Source organism: Coregonus lavaretus (genome assembly GCF_964263955.1).
Source record: "Coregonus lavaretus genome assembly, chromosome: 11".
Lineage (NCBI taxonomy): Eukaryota > Metazoa > Chordata > Actinopteri > Salmoniformes > Salmonidae > Coregonus > Coregonus lavaretus.
The window spans coordinates 13638279-13656874 of NC_139998.1; the positions used below are offsets into that span (position 1 = coordinate 13638279).

An 18596-nucleotide genomic window follows, 5' to 3' on the forward strand; every position below is an offset into this window, starting at 1 on the left:
AGATAAATAGTCCTGAGCAACAGTGAGTTTGAGAGAAAACACGTTTATGTTTATCTGCGTCTCCTGTTTCACTCAGAAGCCAAGGAATTTGAAAAGAATCTGCGCAGAGATAAAGAAAGCAGCGGATGTTAGCTACAGTCAAATAGTTCTGTTTTGTTATCATAACTATTTTTATTCTGAGACCAGGCCAGTATGATCCTCCTCTGGTAACTCGTGTCAGGTGACTTACAAGGGGTCACGACCTGGTCAGGTTACGGTCTGGTCAGTGGGTCTCAGGAGCGCGGTTGATCAGCCCTGTTAGTGAAGGCGAAAGTAACTCAACACTGGCCCCTGAGCCAACACAGCTGCCCAGGCAGTCTGCACACTGCGAGAGGGCTTTAATACAGAACTCAATGGGAAAAATAACAACAACAACAACAGAATCAGTATATATACTGTATAAAAACAGTAAGAACAATACAGTTTAAACGGATGGGAACAGATCTTAATGTACTTATAATACACTTCAGAGTAAAAAAAACAGATAAGTGATTTATGATATACACACTTTAAAAAAGCATTTCCTGGATCATTCGAAGTAGGTCTAGTCTAAACTATAATAGTTAAGTCACATTTTTCCACGGCAAGGATATTTTAGAAAATGCAATCCACGGTCCAGTATTATTATTTATATCATTTAATATCACAACTTCTTGGCCACATTGCCAGTGTGCCCGATACATCTTTTTTTAAACTCACAGCCCCAAAATCCACTGTCAAAGTGAAACAATATTTACAGACAACAACACAGACAAAAGCGGATATACTGTAGCTTTATGTTTCAACTACCTGGTGCAGATCAAATCAGAAGTACAGGGAAGTGGACTGAACGATAGTGACAATGAAGATACTGTTGGACCAATGTCAAAAATATCAGTCTTTCCAGAAATCATTCCAGAGAAAGATTTTAATTCACAAAAGTATGATCAAATAAATTAGTCTGTAATACTTCAACTGAGAAATGGGCACAAAAGTTATACACATCTATACAACACCAACAAGAGACAGAAACTATTTGGTTTCCTCATTAAATATGTCTTACTAAAATAACCAGAGCTTATGAACAGAGGACTGTCCCTAGGTGGCGCTGTTTGAAGAACTGTCCGTTGGTGAGGCTGTACAGTAACATGCAGATGAACAAGATTGTCGGCCTCCTGCTCTGCTGCGGCTCCCCAGTGTGAGCTGGAGGATTCAGTCTCATTTAGGGAGGGTGTTTGAGAGCAGTGACGCCAGCGAGGCTGGCTGAGATCTGGCTCAGATGGCCAGCTGGAGCTTGGTCAGGTTCCTCTGGTGCATGTTGTGGTGACGAACCAGCTCATCGGACCTGGCAAACTTCTTCTGACAGTTGGGCCATCTGCAGTTAAATGGCTTCTCACCTAGGAGAGTGAGAGGGAGAGAGAGTGCTGTTAGGGAGTATCTGGTTTAAACCTAACTGAAGGGGAGGAAGAGATGAATGAATTGCCTATTATCATTTTAGATCACTTTCAATAACAGGTCACTGACTTAACCTATTTTCATCGAGTATGATAACATACTGTAGATTAGTTGAAATACTATACCACCAAAGCCTTGAGATCTACCGACCGACTGTTCATGAAAAAGTGAAGTAACTAGCTAAGTAATAAGCAGATAAGAGATAAGTGGAGGTGGAAAAATAAAAGTTTACGCACTTGTTTTACCTGTATGAGTCCGGGTGTGGGTCTTAAGGTGGTCAGACCGTGAGAACTTTCTCTGACATGTCTCGCACTGGAACGGTTTAACCCCTAGGCACACACACACACACACACACACAGAGAGAGAGACAGAGTAGAGCAGAGGCCAGGAGAGAAGCCGTTCCAAAGGGAGACCGAGCTATAGCGTTCTATTTACAATACAGAGGGCAGAGAGATGGAGGGAGCTTGAGTAGAGAAGATGAAAAGAGAGAGAAGGAATGAGAAAAAGAAACAGTGGGATAGAGAGAGGGCAAACCTGTGTGTCGCCGCTGGTGTCTCTTCAGCTGGTCTGACCTGGAGAACCTTCGTCCACAGTCGGTAAAGTCACACTGGTAGGGCTTCTCACCTGGAGAGAGGGCACAGGGTAACACAGAGAGGGCATTGGTACAGCAAGACCTGGATCACTGATACACTGGTTTGTTAGTCTAATGAGCTTGATCTATGGTTACCCTGGCTCTTACCTGTGTGTTTCCTGCTGTGCATCTGTAGGTGGGACAGCTTGAAGTATCGTTTGTTGCAGCCAGGATATGTACACATGAACGGCCTCTTCTCACTGGTCTCTGAGCGAACAATGGTGGGGGCGATACCTGGCACCCGTCGGACATCCTGTTGACGGGGTGCATGCACACACACACACACACACACACACACACACACACACACACACACACACACACACACACGCACACACACACACGCACACACACACACACACACACACACACACACACACACACACACACACACACACACACACACACACACACACACACACACACACACACAGTGAGCGATGGTACAGGTTTAGAACCACGACAATCATACAAAGAGATAACAGTAACTAAGCTATCCACTAGCCTAATCCAGCAAAAGGTAACTCTAAAATAATAACCCATTTTAAAAAAGGCAAAAGAAGTGTGATTATTTCACTAAGGGGGGCTTCATTATACTGGAATTAGCCGTAAAATGATTGGTCAAATTTACTCCATGCCACTGATTTACTCTCTAAAGCCATTAGTCATGGACGTTAGGCAGACCCCATCTCAGTTGTCCGTGCCCCCCTGTGCTCCCCTCTCTTCCCCCTCCCTCCCTCCCTGTCAGACCCTGATACCCATCTGCTGTTCATTAGCAGGCGCTTAGTGTAATGGGCTCTGTGGGCACCGGCGCTCTAATAAATAGTGTTAGCAGCCTATTGATAAGTAAATTACTTCAGTGTTTTATGGCACTACCGTATGCCTGCCTTGTCCGTTATCTAGATTCCCCACTTCATGGAGAGGGCAACTCAACGTTGGGATTGTCAAATAAAAGGCTTTCTGAGCACAAAGTGTCCACGTACAACTTGAACATGACTTTCAAAAAATCTACACTGAGTATACCAAACATTAGGAACACCATATTTTGCCCTCAGAACAGCCTCAATTCATTAGGGTATGGACTCTACAAGAATTCCACAGGGATGCTAGCCCATGTTGACTCCAATGCTTCCCACAGTTGTGTCAAGTTGGCGGGTTGGCCTTTGGGTGGTGGACCATTCTTGATACACACAGGAAACTATTGAGCTGTTGCCCATTTACCCTCTGAATGGCACACATACACAATCCATGTCTCAATTGTCTCAAGGCTTAAAAATCCCTTTTTAACCTGTCTCCTCCCCTTCATCTATACTGATTGAAGTGGATTTAACAAGTGACATCAATAAGGAATCATAGCTTTCACCTGGATTCACCTGGTCACTCTATGTCATGGAAAGAGAAGGTGTTCTTAATGTTTTGTCTACTCAGTGTACTTTTGCATACTTATGTGATTAAGTAGACTTATGTGATTCATTTTGTGAATGAGGTTTTCCTGAATTAATTTCACTTGAGAACAATGAGAAGGGATAAAGAGAGGGCCGGAGTACCAAAAGTCAAATTTTCAATGAGAATAGGTCTGGAGAATGTCTGTTCTCTGTGCTTTAAAGCTGTTGACGGACATTAATTAAGATCTAATGATTTATTAACATGGGCCTGCGTATGGAAACTGTATCTTTATTGCTAATGGATTTCTTGAAAGTGATTCCTCTTCCCTTTTCATCCTGAGATGCCTTTTAAATGTCTCAACTGTTCTGGCAGAGGCCTGCTTCCCCTCGCATAGTCTGCTCATTGCGTCAGGCTCTTTTCTCCCCTCTCTCTCTCTCTCTCTCTCTCTCTCTCTCTCTCTCTCTCTCTCTCTCTCTCTCTCTCTCTCTCTCTCTCTCTCTCCTACTCTCTCTCTCTCTCTCTCCTACTTTCTCTCTCTCTCTCTCTCTCTCTCTCTCTCTCTCTCTCTCTCTCTCTCTCTCTCTCTCTCTCTCTCTCTCCTACTCTCTCTCTCTCTCTCCTACTCTCTCTCTCTCTCTCTCTCTCTCCCTCCTGTACTGCATCTCTCCAGCCCACCTCCTCCTCTTCTGCCACCTCCGACCTTGTGCTGGCATTTAGGGAGTGTGTGTTTGTGTGTGTGTGTGTGTGTGTGTGTGTGTGTGTGTGTTCTTGCGAGAGAGTGTGTGTCTGTGCTCCATATCTCGACCTTGGCCCTGATCACATAAGGAAAGATGTGTATGGAGAGAGGAATCAGAGTGTGTGACCTGGGTGTGAACTCAGAAGCCGTGAGAGGAGAGAACTGACCTGTATGCCTCTGAATACGCCATGGGTGTGGATGCGGTACTGGGTGCTGCAGCTATACACCATGGGAGTGTTGGGGTCACTCTCATAGCCCGAAGCATGGCTGTCCACAGAGAGAAAGACAAAACAGCATTTTTAGTGAGGAAATATGTGACCCTTTCCTATTTTGTCTGCCAAATTACAATTCACATAAAAGCTGTTCAAGAGCATTCAGCAGTTTTAGGAGCGATGAAAAGTCAGGAAATTGTAGGATGTTGTGTAGGATGAATGGCTATTATCTTCACGCCATTAAATGTACTGTAAAATATTGCCGTAAACGGTCACTCCTGAAATATAGTTGTTGAAAAGGGTCTCCCACTACTAAATAAAGGTTGTCGTTTAAGCGTTCTCCACTTATCTACAGTGCCTTTGGAAAGTACTCAGACCCCTTGACTTGACTTTTTCCATATTTTGTTACATTACAGCTTTATTCTTAAATGTATTAAATAGTTTTTTCCCCTCATCAATCTACACACAATACCCCATAATGACAAAGCAAAAAGAGGTTTTTAGACATTTCTGCAAAAAAAACACGGAAATATCACATTTACATAAGTATTCAGACCCTTTACTCAGTACTTTGTTGAAGCACCTTTGGCAGAGATTACAGCATCGAGTCTTCTGGGGTATGACGGTACATGCTTGGCACACCTGTATTTAGGGAGTTTCTCCCATTCTTCTCTGCAGATCCTCTCAAGCTCTGTCAGGGTGGATGGGGAGCGTTGCTGCACAGCTATTTTCAAATTTCTCCAGAGATGTTCGATCGGGTTCAAGTCTGGGTTCTGGCTGGGCTACTCAAGGACATTCAGAGACTTGTCCCGAAGCCTCTCCTGCATTGTCTTGGCTGTTTGCTTAGGGTCATTGTCCTGTTGGAAGGTGAACCTTCTCCGCCAGTCTGAGGTACTGAGCGCTCTGGAGCAGGTTTTCATCAAGGATCTCTCTGTACTTAGCTCCATTCTTTTTTCCCTCGATCCTGACTAGTCTCCCAGTTCCTGTCGCTGAAAAACATCCCCACAGAATGATGCTGCCACCACCATGCTTCACCGTAGGGATGGTGCCAGGTTTCCTCCAGACGTGACGCTTGGCATTCAGGCCAAATAGTTAAATCTTAGTTTCATCAGACCAGAGAATCTTGTTTCTCAAGGTCTGAGAATCTTTAGGTGCCTTTTGGCAAACTCCAAGCGGGCTGTCATGTGCCTTTTACTGAGGAGTGGCTTCCATCTGGCCATTCTACCATAAAGGCCTGATTGGTAGAGTGATGCAGAGATGGTTGTCCTCCTGGTTCTCCCATCTCCACAGAGGAACTCTAGAGCTCTGTCAGAGTGACCATCAGGTTCTTGGTCACCTCCCTGACCAAGGCCCTTCACCCCCAATTGCTCAGTTTGGCCGGGCGGCCAGCTCTAGGAAGAGTCTTGGTGGTTTCAAACATCTTCCATTTAAGAATGATGGAGGCCATTGTGTTCTTGGGGACCTTCAATGATGCAGACATTTTTTGGTACCCTTCCCCAGATCTGTGCCTCGACACGATCCTGTCTTGGAGCTCTACGGACAATTCCTTCGACCTCATGGCTTGGTTTTTGCTCTGACATGCACTGTCAACTGTGGGACCTTATATAGACAGGTGTGTGCCTTTCCAAATCATGTCCAATCAATTGAATTTACCACAGGTGGACTCCAATCAAGTTGTAGAAACATCTCAAGGATGATCAATGGAAACAGGCTCAATTTCGAGTCTCATAGCAAAGGGGCTGAATACTTATGTATAAGGTATTTCTGTTTTGTTTTTTATAAATGTGCAAACATTTCTATAAACCTGTTTTCGCTTTGTCATTATGGGGTATTGTGTGTAGATTGCTGAGGATTATTATTTTTTAAATCCATTTTAGAATAAGGCTGTAACGTAACAAAATGTGGAAAAAGTCAAGGGGTCTGAATACTTTCCGAAGGCATTGTATGTAAGCCAGTTCAGCAACGTTGCATTGGCATTGTATTTCAATAGCATGCACAGCAGGTAAAAGCTCCCAATAAATAAATGCAAAGAAATCACCAGCTATAACTTGTCTTGACATAGGGGCAAATTGCTCAACGGGTCACAGCGCAGTATATTCACCTAAAGCATCCAAAGTGGAACTCGGAGGAAAGACTAATGGTTAACTTCCTGTCATTCCCAGATTTATTCATATGGCTAGGCGGTAAACTGGCCTCTCTGTCTAACCCTGGATTAACACACGATCAAGCTGCGTACTACCTTAGTTTTCTTCCATAAATAAGGCCTGTTTTAGTAAGACGACCTGCCAAACCTTGTTGTCACCCACAAACTGCTCTCAATCAAATAGGCGTACAGGATAAGGACATAGCACAAAAAGACAATGATCCATTGTAGTATATGCAGAAATATGAAACATAGTTCAGGTATTGTATGCTATCCAGCCATTGTGTACTAACCTACTTAATTTATGAGATTAAAAATAATTACATTTAGAAATGGCAATTTTTGCTGAAAACGTATTAACACCTCAAAAGATGAAGGTAGCCTCCAAAAGTATTCATTAAAGTTGGTTCAGTTACATACACTGTAGCTACAGCATTTCAAGACAGCTAAGGGTCACATCTAGTTTCATAATAACCAGATGGCAATACCGTTATATTACTAGTCTTACAAGTCTGTAATTTTTGTATTTCATGGAAGGAGGGGGTTGTATCCTGTACAGTTAAATTATGAATGCATGGTTGAGAGGGCATAAAGCTGTTCTTGTCTCTACTCTTCCAAGGATAGCCGGAGTCGGGACAGTGCAAGCTGCACACTGCAATAAATCTCCCCACAGTTCATTCATTCACTCATTCATTGTGGAGCTAAACACCTCACGTTAATGTATGCAGCCAGGGCCTGGGGAGAGAGACAGGGCCTGGGGAGAGAGACAGGGCTGGGGAGGGAGACGGGGGAGTGGTGGCGTTTATCTGGAAGAGGCACATGCATACTTTGGCGTGAGTCCCTGGAGATGAGACTCCAAGTCTGATTTTCCGCAGCCTAAGCACCACAGTCCCTCTCATTTAGCAGCAGATTAATCATTCAGTCACCCCGGCCTTTGCTGGCTTTTTGGGGGAGGTGGTGGAAGGGTCAGATCCTCCCCTCCAGTCTAACTGAGCCCTGGCTCTGGATCCCTGGCTGGAGTATCCCAGGGGGAAACTGTCCCATTGTGTACTGATCCACTTCCACTACTCCCCAGTGCAGAGCCCTTCCCCTCCATTACATGTCCCACTGTGGTCAAGGCTGATGCCCCACACAGGAAAATTATAGCAGGATACATTTCACAGGACAGACAAAACAGAGAGGCTAATTTAACATGCACATGATCCCCGGTGAAAACAGACAGAAACAGAGAGGGGGTTCGGGAGGAGTTGGAAAGGGAGTTAGAAAAAGAGGGCCACTGAAAATTACAAGAAAGCAAGAATGAAAGAGGATATTTTCATTACAGCACTAAAGCAAGAGAAAAAGTGATGTTTCCCCCTCAACTAGAAATAGCCCTCTGAAACGATCCTAGACTCACAATCATGGCTTGTCACCAGAGTCCTTTAACATATCAGGGTCACACACAGGCATGGAAAACATCCTAAATCACCGTTACAGGCAAAACCTAACTTTCTAAGATAAAAGAAAAAACAACCCGTATGTGACATCTGTGCCATACATTCCAGCTGAGATGCCATTTGAAATAAATAATCACTGCTGGGATTTTTTTTTTTAAAGAACAAAAAAAAGAAGAGTGGAATTTTTCCTCGGGCGAGGACGTCCAGTGGTGGCACCACTGTTTTCAGTGTAGACAAGCACCACAAGAGAGTCAGAGGATTATACAATTTGGCCCCATCTATACAATTTAATCCTGAGTAACAGCTCATGAATACGCCTCACAATGAGGATCCTCCCACACTAACACCAACTGGGTGATGTGTTAATTATAGCCCTCCATCACTCAGACCCAAATAGCCATCCGTTATTAAGTGTCAGACTCCAGGACCATTAGTTAACCTACCAGGTGATTTTCCAAACACATACTTTAGATTTATTGGGACAGTAACCGAAAGGTCGCTAATTCAAATCCCAGAGCAGACTAGGTGAAAAATATGTTGATGTGCCCTTGAGCAAGGCACTTAACCCTAATTGCTCCTGTAAGTCGCTCTGGAAAAGAGGGTCCGCTAAATGACTAAAATGTAAATGTAAATCACTGCCGACCCTGACATCACGTATGTTTATCATACTACAGGAACAGCTCACTGCGCTGGGAGGCTCTGGTGCCTGGTACCCTGCACATTGACTGTAACGGCCTACACTCTGTTTGATGCTTACAGTATCTACATACAGTAGGGGAGAGTGGGGTATGTTGAGCCATTTTTTACATTCAGCATCACTCGGTCAAGGGGTATATGGTATTCGTTCTAACAAAGATATCTACACATATTTCAGGATGTTGTGTATCCCTAGAAATAATCAAAATTCATGTAAACATAACAGTTTTCATAATATAGCTTGTCCCAAAAAAAGTGGTCTCTTGGCACAATTTACGGGGTCAATTGAGCATAGGGCCAGGATAAGCATAGAGACATGCATATTATCCATAAAACTGACAAAATGTCATCATCATTTGTATGGGGTATATTGATTAGCCATTGGCTCAACTTGCCCCTTGCCAAATGGCACAATTTACCCCAAAGCAACCATTTTTACTATATTAGCCCAAACAGCTACAAGGATGCACGTTAATGCTAGGTTTAAGACCTCATATTGTAGCTTACGAAGACCCAACAGTCTTAAAATGATCTACTTTGGTTTAGATACAAGCATCATGAAACCTATAACACAATAACTTAATTGTTTTTTGGACCTAATTTGCTTACCACTTTTCCATGTGGTTTATTCCTTCACAGACTCCATGAAATGATGACATCTTCCTAAATATTTGGTCACATGATTCATTTTGTGTATGGTTTTCTAGAAACAAGTGGTGGCTCAACGTAACCCAGTAGAATAGGACTTTTTAGGCTGTAGTCTTTTAGTTCAAATCAATTCAGCAATTTGGATGACAGAAAGTGTCACAGTTCTGCCCTGAGGGTTAAAGGATGAAGAAGGGTGTGTCCATTATTAGTACACTGTCAACTTTCTCTAAACCATTACTGTACATGGTAGGTCAAATCCTCTATGACAAGCTCTATACATACCTGAGCCTTTCATGTCTTGATAAAATAACTAAATGTTTGGGTATTTTGGTTTAAGTTTTTTTTTTTTGGGACACCAGTCTTCATCCTCTACACCAGCGCTTCCCAAATAAAAAAAATTCCTGGCTCCCTGGCTCTTAGCTTGATAAGTGGACTTATTTTAATTGAATGTACTTCCAAATCATTAAAAAGTGCATAACTGCAGTCTCACTGTATAAATACAGCGCTGTTGGTACCAGGCATTTGATTAGAGAGCAGCTTAGCAGTTTGAATTGAGGATTCCCAGCCCCTTCCCTTCCCCAAAAGATATCAGCCAGATATCAGGAGGAGCAGAACTTGAAGAATGGGCATCCAGCCCATGTATCCAGTCTGACTAACACACTCCCACTATCTACTATTCTCTTATTTTGTATCTTTATGTTCCCTTGAGCTGAAAACAAAATGTTAAAGCTATTCAAGGAATGCAAGCTAAATTTGTGCCGTCTCAAGACCAGTGAGTTAACAGTTTTGCGAGGTTACAATGGGGTTTTCTCCACTCAGAGGACAGTGAGCTACATATTAGGAGGAATTCAACATTGGTCTAAGACTGGAAGGCAGTAGTGGATTACACCGTTTATCTTGGCCTGCTGAGCTCTGCTCCCATTTTCTGTCTTGACAACTGTTATGAATTTATCTGGATATGTTCCTCATCCATACCATCTACACAGTGAATTGAAGTATTTTTTGCGCAAGACAACTAACTTGTAAATATAACAGAGTTAATGTGCTTTTATAGTATACTATTCTTTGTCATGAAGGACTGCGGTGGATTTAGTCCAATGGAAAGTTTTGAGAGTACAAAGTTGACAAATGGCTGTATTTTGATCATTTCCTGACTGAAAATCAGGATATTCTCCTTCTGTCCAACTTCCTGTCACTGTTACTTTACTTCCTCTAGCTACTGGGCGTGCTCAATGGCAGCGTGACTTTTCTACATTTCATTTTAGAACCACAATGTTGATGATTATTGTCTTAGCAGACAATCTGGCTGATGGCAGCACAACCTTGGCCAGACAAGACTACTATAAAGGTGAGCATCCTGTACAGATTGTCCTAGCCACCTTTAACAAGACTATAGTCACTACCAATAGGATTCCTTAGTACGATTTCTGCCTGTCAGAATGCAGCTTTGTAACATTAGATGATTGTTGAGTCCAGGTGATTGATAGGCCTATACGAGTGGGGCTTACGTGACTGATAGGGGTGGGGCTAAGTTGAGTGGCAGGGATGTGATGTCAGGTAAGGGAAAGTTAAGCTACTGTAGTGGGGTGGCTCCAGCGCCTACCTGTTGTAAGGGTTCCTCAGCAGTAGGGCTTGGCTGCCTGCACAGCTGTCTGATGGGGTGTGACATCCATACACGGGTGGAGGGACAGGATACTGCTGCTCGCCTACATAAACAGACACATTAAACCGTTACTGTTCGTCTCAATTATCACCCACCAACTGAACACATTACAGATTGAGACTTGAAATAGTATCATGGGACAGTCCCAAGGATAAAAGACAGCTTCACAACTGCACTGGAAGTGAGTTCCCCGATTCATAGCTAACATGGCACTTTATTTCTCTCGACAACCTAGACGCACAACTATGAGAGAGTAACAATAGTAAAAATGGTTGTTTGAAGGTTAATTCTCTGGGCGTGAACAAACAAAATGTTTCAAATGAAGCACTTTGCTGTTCTACGAGTGACGTGGGTATTCGTCATAGAAAGAAGGATCACATTAGCTATAAAGCTTTCGGGGAACTCTGGTGGAACGGATCCTCCTCTGAGAAAAACTATCCTGAAATGGAAATTGTGAAAGAAACCTGTGAACTGTGGCCGAATATACACATATATACCCTCTTTCTCCTCTCTCCTCTCTCTCTTCTTCTCTTCTCTCTTCTCTTCTCTCTCTCTTCTCTCTCTTCTCTCTCTTCTCTCTCTCCTCTCTTCTCTCTCTCTTCTCTCTTCTCTTCTCTCTCTCTCTCTCTCTCTCTTCTCTCTCTTCTCTCTCTCTCTCTCTCTCTCTCTTCTCTCTTCTCTCTCTTTCTTTTCTCTCTCTCTCTCTCTCTCTCTCTCTCTCTCTCTCTCTCTCTCTCTCTCTCTCTCTCTCTCTCTTCTCTCTCTCTTCTCTCTCTCCTCTCCTCTCTCTTCTCTCTCTCTCTCCTCTCTCTCCTCTCTCCGTTCTCTTCTATCTCTCTTCTCTCTCTCTTCTCTCTTCTCTCTTCTCTCTTCTCTCTTCTCTTCTCTCTCTCCTCTCTCTTCTCTCTCTTCTCTCCTCTCTCTTCTCTCTCTCTTCTCTCTCTTCTCTCTCTTCTCTCCATCTCTTCTCTCTTATCTCTCTCTTCTCTCTCTTCTCTCTTCTCTCTCTCTTCTCTCTTCTCTCTTCTCTTCTCTCTCTCCTCTCTCTTCTCTCTCTTCTCTCCTCTCTCTCCTCTCTCCTCTCTCTTCTCTCTCTCTTATCTCTCTTCTCTCTATTCTCTATTCTCTTCTCTCCTCTCTCTCCTCTCTCCTCTCTCCTCTCTCTTCTCTCTCTCTTCTCTCTCTTCTCTCTCTCTTCTCTCTCCTCTCTCTCTCTCTTCTCTCTCTTCTCTTTTCTCCTCTCTCCTCTCTCTTCTCTTTCTTCTTCTTTGAAGCCATAAGGCACACTGACTCTTTTTGCTTTTTCAAAGTGCAAATGAAGGATCTCTGCTTTTCCTCTGCCTCCACGTATGAATGGGTCCCAGGGTAGTTTTAAACATTCCAAAAACCTTGTATCGCTGTTTCTTACAGTTATCATTTCCATAAAGAGAGTCCGAAATGTACAACATCACAGTAATAAAATCAACAACACACACATCCAGCTGTTTACTAACAAAAGGGCCATGGGTGAAGAAAAGGACCATGAAAAACCCAAGATGCTATTGATTTCGGACACTGACGTGAAGGTCACTGTAAGACTTAACCTCACAGTGACTTTAAGATGGAGGCCACTCCCTAGGTGAGGAGTACGGAGTTCACAATACACATGTGTTTACACACATACAGTACCAGTCAAAAGTTTGGACATACCTACTCATTCCAGAGTTTTTCTTTATTTTTACTATTTTCTACATTGTAGAATAATAGTGAAGACAGCAAAACTAAGAAATAACACATATGGAATCATGTAGTAACCAAAAAAGTGTTAAACAAATCAAAATATATTTGAGATTTGAGATTCTTCAAAGTAGCCACCATTTGCCTTGATGACAGCTTTGCACACTCTTGGCATTATCTCAACCAGCTTCATGAGGTAGTCTCCTGGAATGCATTTCAATTAACAGGTGTGCCTTGTTAAAAGATAATTTGTGGAATTTATTTGAGCCAATCAGTTGTGTTGTGACAAGGTAGGGGTGGTATATATTTGGTAAAAGACCAAGTCCATATTATGGCAAGAACAGCTCAAATAAGCAAAGAGAAACGACAATCTATCATTACTTTAAGACATGAAGGTCAGTCAATATGGAACATTTCAAGAACTTTGAAAGTTTCTTCAAGTGCAGTCGCAAAAACCATTAAGCGCTATGATGAAACTGTCTCTCATGAGGAACGCCACATGAAAGGAAGAACCAGAGTTACCTCTGCTGCAGAGGATAAGTTCATTAGAGTTAACTGCACCTCAGATTGCAGCCCAAATAAATGCTTCACAGAGTTCAAGGAACAGACACACCTCAACATCAACTGTTCAGAGGAGACTTTGTGAATCAGGCCTTCATGGTCGAATTGCTGCAAAGAAACCACTACTAAAGGATACCAATCAGAAGAATAGACTTGTTTTGGGCCAAGAAACACGAGCAATAGACATTAGACCGGTGGAAATCTGTCCAAATTTGAGATTTTTGGTTCCAACCGCCATGTCTTTGTGAGGCGCATAGTAGGTGACCGGATGATCTTTGCACGTGTGGTTCCCACCGTGAAGCATGGAGGAGGAGGTGTGATGGTGTGGGGGAGCTTTTCTGGTGACACTGTCTGTAATTTATTTAGAATTCAAGGCACACTTAGCATTCTGCAGCGATACACCATCCCATCTGGTTTGCGCTTGGTGGGACTATAATTTGCTTTACAATTACCCAAAACCCACCTCCAGGCTGTGTAAGGGCTATTTGACCAAGAAGGAGAGTGATGGAGTGCTGCATGAGATGACCTGGCCTCCACAATCACCCGACCTCAACCCAATTGAGATGGTTGAGTTGGACCGCAGAGTGAAGGAAAAGCAGCCAACAAGTGCTCAGCATATGTGGGAACTCCTTCAAGACTGTTGGAAAAGCATTCCAGGTGAAGCTGGTTGAGAGAATGCCAAGAGTGTGCAAAGCTGTTATCAAGGCAAAGGGTGGCTACCTTGAAAAATCTAAAAGATAAGATATATTTGTTTAACACTTTTTTGGTTACTACATGATTCCATATGTGTTATTTCAATGTTTTGATGTCTTCACTATTATTCTACAATGTAGAAAATAGTAAAAATAAAGAAAAACCCTGGAATGAGTAGGTGTGTCCAAACTTTTGACTGGTACTGTATATACTTGCATGAATGCTCGCACACACGCACACACACACTCACACACCCACACACACACACACACACACACACACACACACACACACACACACACACACACACACACACACACACACACACGCACATGCACACGCACGCGCACACACAAGCAGGAATCTAGGTGAGAATATTTTGATGTTTACCCATACTGGTCTGCTGAGCGAGGGAGTCTTCGTGTTTAAAGGAGTGGTTGGGGAACTGGGAAGAGTGGTGTGTGGGAGTGTGACCGTAATTTGTGGCGCCATCGAAAGCACTGTAACCTGTAAAGACAAAGAATAATGGTTTAGAAAAACGAAATGAATAATTTCAAGGTTTCAGACCATGGAAAGTAGGTACAAAGGTGTTTACATGTTAAAAGTTACTGTGTACATTCTGAGTTAGCTCATCTGTTAACATTCAGCACTTTAACCCTTTGTTCTGAATGGGTAGGTAAATTACCTTCCTCTTTCCCTCCTCAAACCTCAGTTGCCCCTGCGTTGGGGTGAGAGTGAAAGCATCCAGAGTGAAAACAAACTGTGGCAGGACACTGGAGGGCTGACACCAGGTTCAGGGCTTAATCATGCCTATGTCTGACCCAGGGTGGGGCACCAGTTCATCAATCACACACCAGCCAACACCGACGCAATTAATTACACACCACAGCAACTTTCACCAGCGCCCCAGCAGGGTTTACTCAAAACTCATTAAAGAGCTCTATTTGTCTTCCACTCATCTCTGTCTAACTGACTGAGGAGAGGAGGACAGGACTGATCCCCATAACAGTAGGCCTACATAGGGCTGGGTAGCCTCCTGGGCTGGTCTGGGTCACAGTGGGCATAGTGAAGGGCACTGCCCAGGCAGTTTGTGTGGTAGTGTCCTCACCTTAAACCAGTCTGCTTTACGCACTGCAGTGGAGTGGGATGTGAAGAAATACCAAATGCACATACGAGGTGACCAGAATTTTCTTCCATATATATATATATATATATATATATATATATATATATATATTTATCATGCGCTGAATGTTAATTGTAATACTTTATTTGATGGTCTGCTTATTAACTTTTGCTAAAAATATTATGAATAATTCACAAGCCATTTATTACGAGGACCAGTACTCAAATGTAAATCACTGAACAACAGACGTATTACTTATTACTTACAGTATAGTATCTATGTAATAATACAATATAAAGAGTTTTTGCTGACTTCCAAAGAGTTAAAATATTACAGAATTGTGAATAGTCAACCCATAACCTAATCAATAGTCAGACGCAAAGCATCTAATTCTATAAATTAGTGCCTTCATCAATAACAACTAATTTCACAGTGACTCTATAGATATTAATCAACTTCAGAATCTGTATTTTCCCAGTAATTTCATTTAGATAATTGTCTCTTTTTTTATTGTTCATTTTGAAAAAGCAGGCCTAGAATTAGCCTACAAATCTTGAAATAAAATGTCAATAAATATTGTTATGCTTTTATAAATTATTACAGAATTTCCATGGATACATTTTTTTAAACCAGTATGGTAAATCAAGGGAAGTCAATTATAAAATTGTGCTACAGCTGGAAAATCAGAATGAAACTTAAAAACAATACTTTAATTAAAAAAACTAAACATAACAAAAAGGGTTCTGAAGGGTAATAAAATCATTTGAAGGGTAATGCAAATATTTGCAGTTTTTAATCATTCTGTACAAGGAAAGTCCCTACTATAATTCATTAACTATTATTTTTCTGATCTTCCATTCAAGTAAACTTCACACACACACACACACACACACACACACACACACACACACACACACACACACACACACACACACACACACACACACACACACACACACACACACGGAATTACACAAGTACAAGTACACTTTTATGACACAGACACTAATACACACATAATACCTGTCCTCACACTAACTCGTTTTGACTGTCTTGTTTCGCATGGTAACTGTAAACAGAGCATGAATCCAGTGGATATTCACTCAGTGACCATCATTGTATTAGTATCTAGTGAAAGTGACCCACATGAGCCTGAGCCATGCTTGTTTGCACCGCTTGGCCAGGCACAGAAGGGGTGTGATAAGTGGGTTGAAGGTTGGATGAGCCCTTTGATACTGATGTTATTTCTAATGAATCCTCCATTAAAAGTGTGGACTGATGACATTTGGTGTGTGAGCACTGGTGACCCCAACAGCCCTAAAGAGAAATCCCAGAGCTTGACTACAAATAGCTCAGGTCAAAGTGAAACCGAGGCATAATATTAAAAAATAACTTGGAAATCAGGAGCCTTCAGATGAACTTTTACTGATTTAAGGAATTATACTGAGATTAGTTCATGTTAATTTACCACAAGTTCAAAAATAATTACAGTTTCTGTCATCACTGAGCCTTTTCCCATTCATTTGTATTAACCTTCAACCGCAGGACTATTAAACATTTGTATTTGAGACTGAACATTCAGTTGTAATACAACCACAAGTCCACAATAAAGGCAAAGTTTGGCAACGGTATGATCAGCTTAACTATAACACAGCTGCTATTAGAATTTCAGAGATCAAATTGTACATCAATTTGTGATGAAAATAATCTATTCTGTTTGAAAAATGTTTTGTTAAAATTGCACATTCAGTTAAAAGCAATGTCAGTAATTCATAATATAATTCATAATGAAATTGACTGACTACAGTGGAATATACTAATGATAAATCATTTAAACAGTACAAAGTTCAGTGAGTGGCATTAAATAGTATGTGTTATATATATAATGCACTAATTATAAACTCACTAAATCAATCATAAGTTTGTGAAAGTTGTGATAAGGTAATAAAGAAAATAGTATAGTAAATGCAGAGATTTTCTAAATTGTAAACTAATGTCAACACATTTTCATTGTACTGTGCTGGCAAGAAGATCAGTTAGTATCTGACATATACAATAGCATAATAAAACACAAGTTTCACTTAAACAAACTGAATCCTTGAAATTATGAATTTATTTACTGTTCATAGGACCTTTTTTCCAGGTGTATCTATCATTAATTTGTTTGTTTATTGATCATGAACTAATGTACATCACCAGAGTTAGCAAAAAAAACTGTAGGCAGGGAAAATAGTCAAATCATAATAAAAGCATAAAATCGCAATAACTGTACAAAATTATACAGAAGGACTACAAACATAACTGTTTAAAACTACTTAGAACAATCCTGAACAAATTAATTCTTTCTGTGAATGAAACTATTGTATTTAACCTAATATCAAGTCCTAGTGCAACCACAATAACATTTCACTACACTAATCTTCAGAATAGATGATTATGGTTGATCTTACCCTGGTTCCTGGAGGGGGGCTGGGTGTCCATACAGTTGGTCAGGTAGGGTGCGTTGCTGAACATCCTTGGCTGGCTTGGTGGGGGCTGGCTGGGTGGAGGGGGTGCCCCAAAGGCCCCGTACCTGCAGGCCCCTGTGCCAGTGAACTGGCCAGAGAAGTGCACAGTAAAGGCGCTCAGGCCGCAGTGCGGGTCCTCATGGGGGTCCCCAGAGCTCCAGCTGGGCTCCTGCTTGATGAAGGGGTGGGGGGCCAGCGAGCTGTAGGGGGTGCCAGTGTGGAAGTCCAGTACAGGGCCCCACTGAGGGGCACTGCTGACAGGCAGGGTACAATTCCCGTTCCCCCCTGGCAAAGCTGGCACCGGGGGCAGCAGGGCATTGAGATCACGCATGTCTGAGCCCATCTCTGGCGGAGCAACCGCACCCTGAAACCAGTCTGTCCAAAAACCCGACAGGGTCGCTCTGAAAATGGACCTAAGTCTTCTTCGGCGTTCTGATGTACCCGGTTTCTGGTTCTGTGGAAACTCACGTCCAACAAAGCCTCATTGTGACATAGGAAGATGGCAAACACACAATTGCCCCCAAACGAATGTGAAACAATAGAAAGTGTTTCTTTTGTTGTGTGCTGTGATAGTCCATGCAGTGGACAGAGAGAGGTGCTGTCTGGGGAGTGTTCTCTCAGCTCTGTGAATGGAGGAGAAAGAGTGGGAGAGGAGGAGAGGAGTAGCCCTCTATTCCTTTACTCATGCGTCTGTTTTCTTTAGAGCCCACAAAGCTCAGATAGAGACCCAGTGAGAAGGCTGGAGGAGGAGCCAAGGCCAATGAGCAAGAGGGATGAAAAGCTGGCTTCATTTCATTTACAGTACGGCTCCTCAGCCCCTCACTCTAAACACCTCTCTCTATGTGCACTCACCATGCAGTAAGTCTAAATGAGCCTGTTTGTGTGATTTGGGGTATTTTATTAGGATCCCCATTAGCTGTTGTGAAAGCAGCAGCTACTCTTCCTGGAGTCCACAAAAAGCATGAAACA

At 42.4% G+C, this 18596-nt stretch overlaps 1 protein-coding gene across 2 annotated transcripts; it reads right to left on the reverse strand.

The window, feature by feature from the left end:
* Positions 1–336: 336 nt before the first annotated feature.
* On the reverse strand, positions 337–18322 carry LOC311136882 (Wilms tumor protein homolog). Of its 2 annotated transcripts, none has more exons than XM_084171195.1 (8): positions 17571–18322; positions 14385–14501; positions 10965–11067; positions 4394–4493; positions 2213–2357; positions 2008–2097; positions 1710–1802; positions 337–1415 (listed from the first exon to the last, which is right to left on the reverse strand). In XM_084171195.1, the coding sequence occupies exons 1-8, from the start codon at positions 17968–17970 to the stop codon at positions 1294–1296; spliced, it is 1170 nt and encodes a 389-aa protein (XP_084027321.1). In that variant the 5' UTR covers positions 17971–18322; the 3' UTR covers positions 337–1293. The 2 variants fall into 2 exon arrangements, with proteins under 2 accessions (XP_084027321.1, XP_084027322.1); XM_084171196.1 differs by having other exon boundaries at positions 797–1415; positions 1719–1802; positions 17571–18254.
* Positions 18323–18596: the final 274 nt, after the last annotated feature.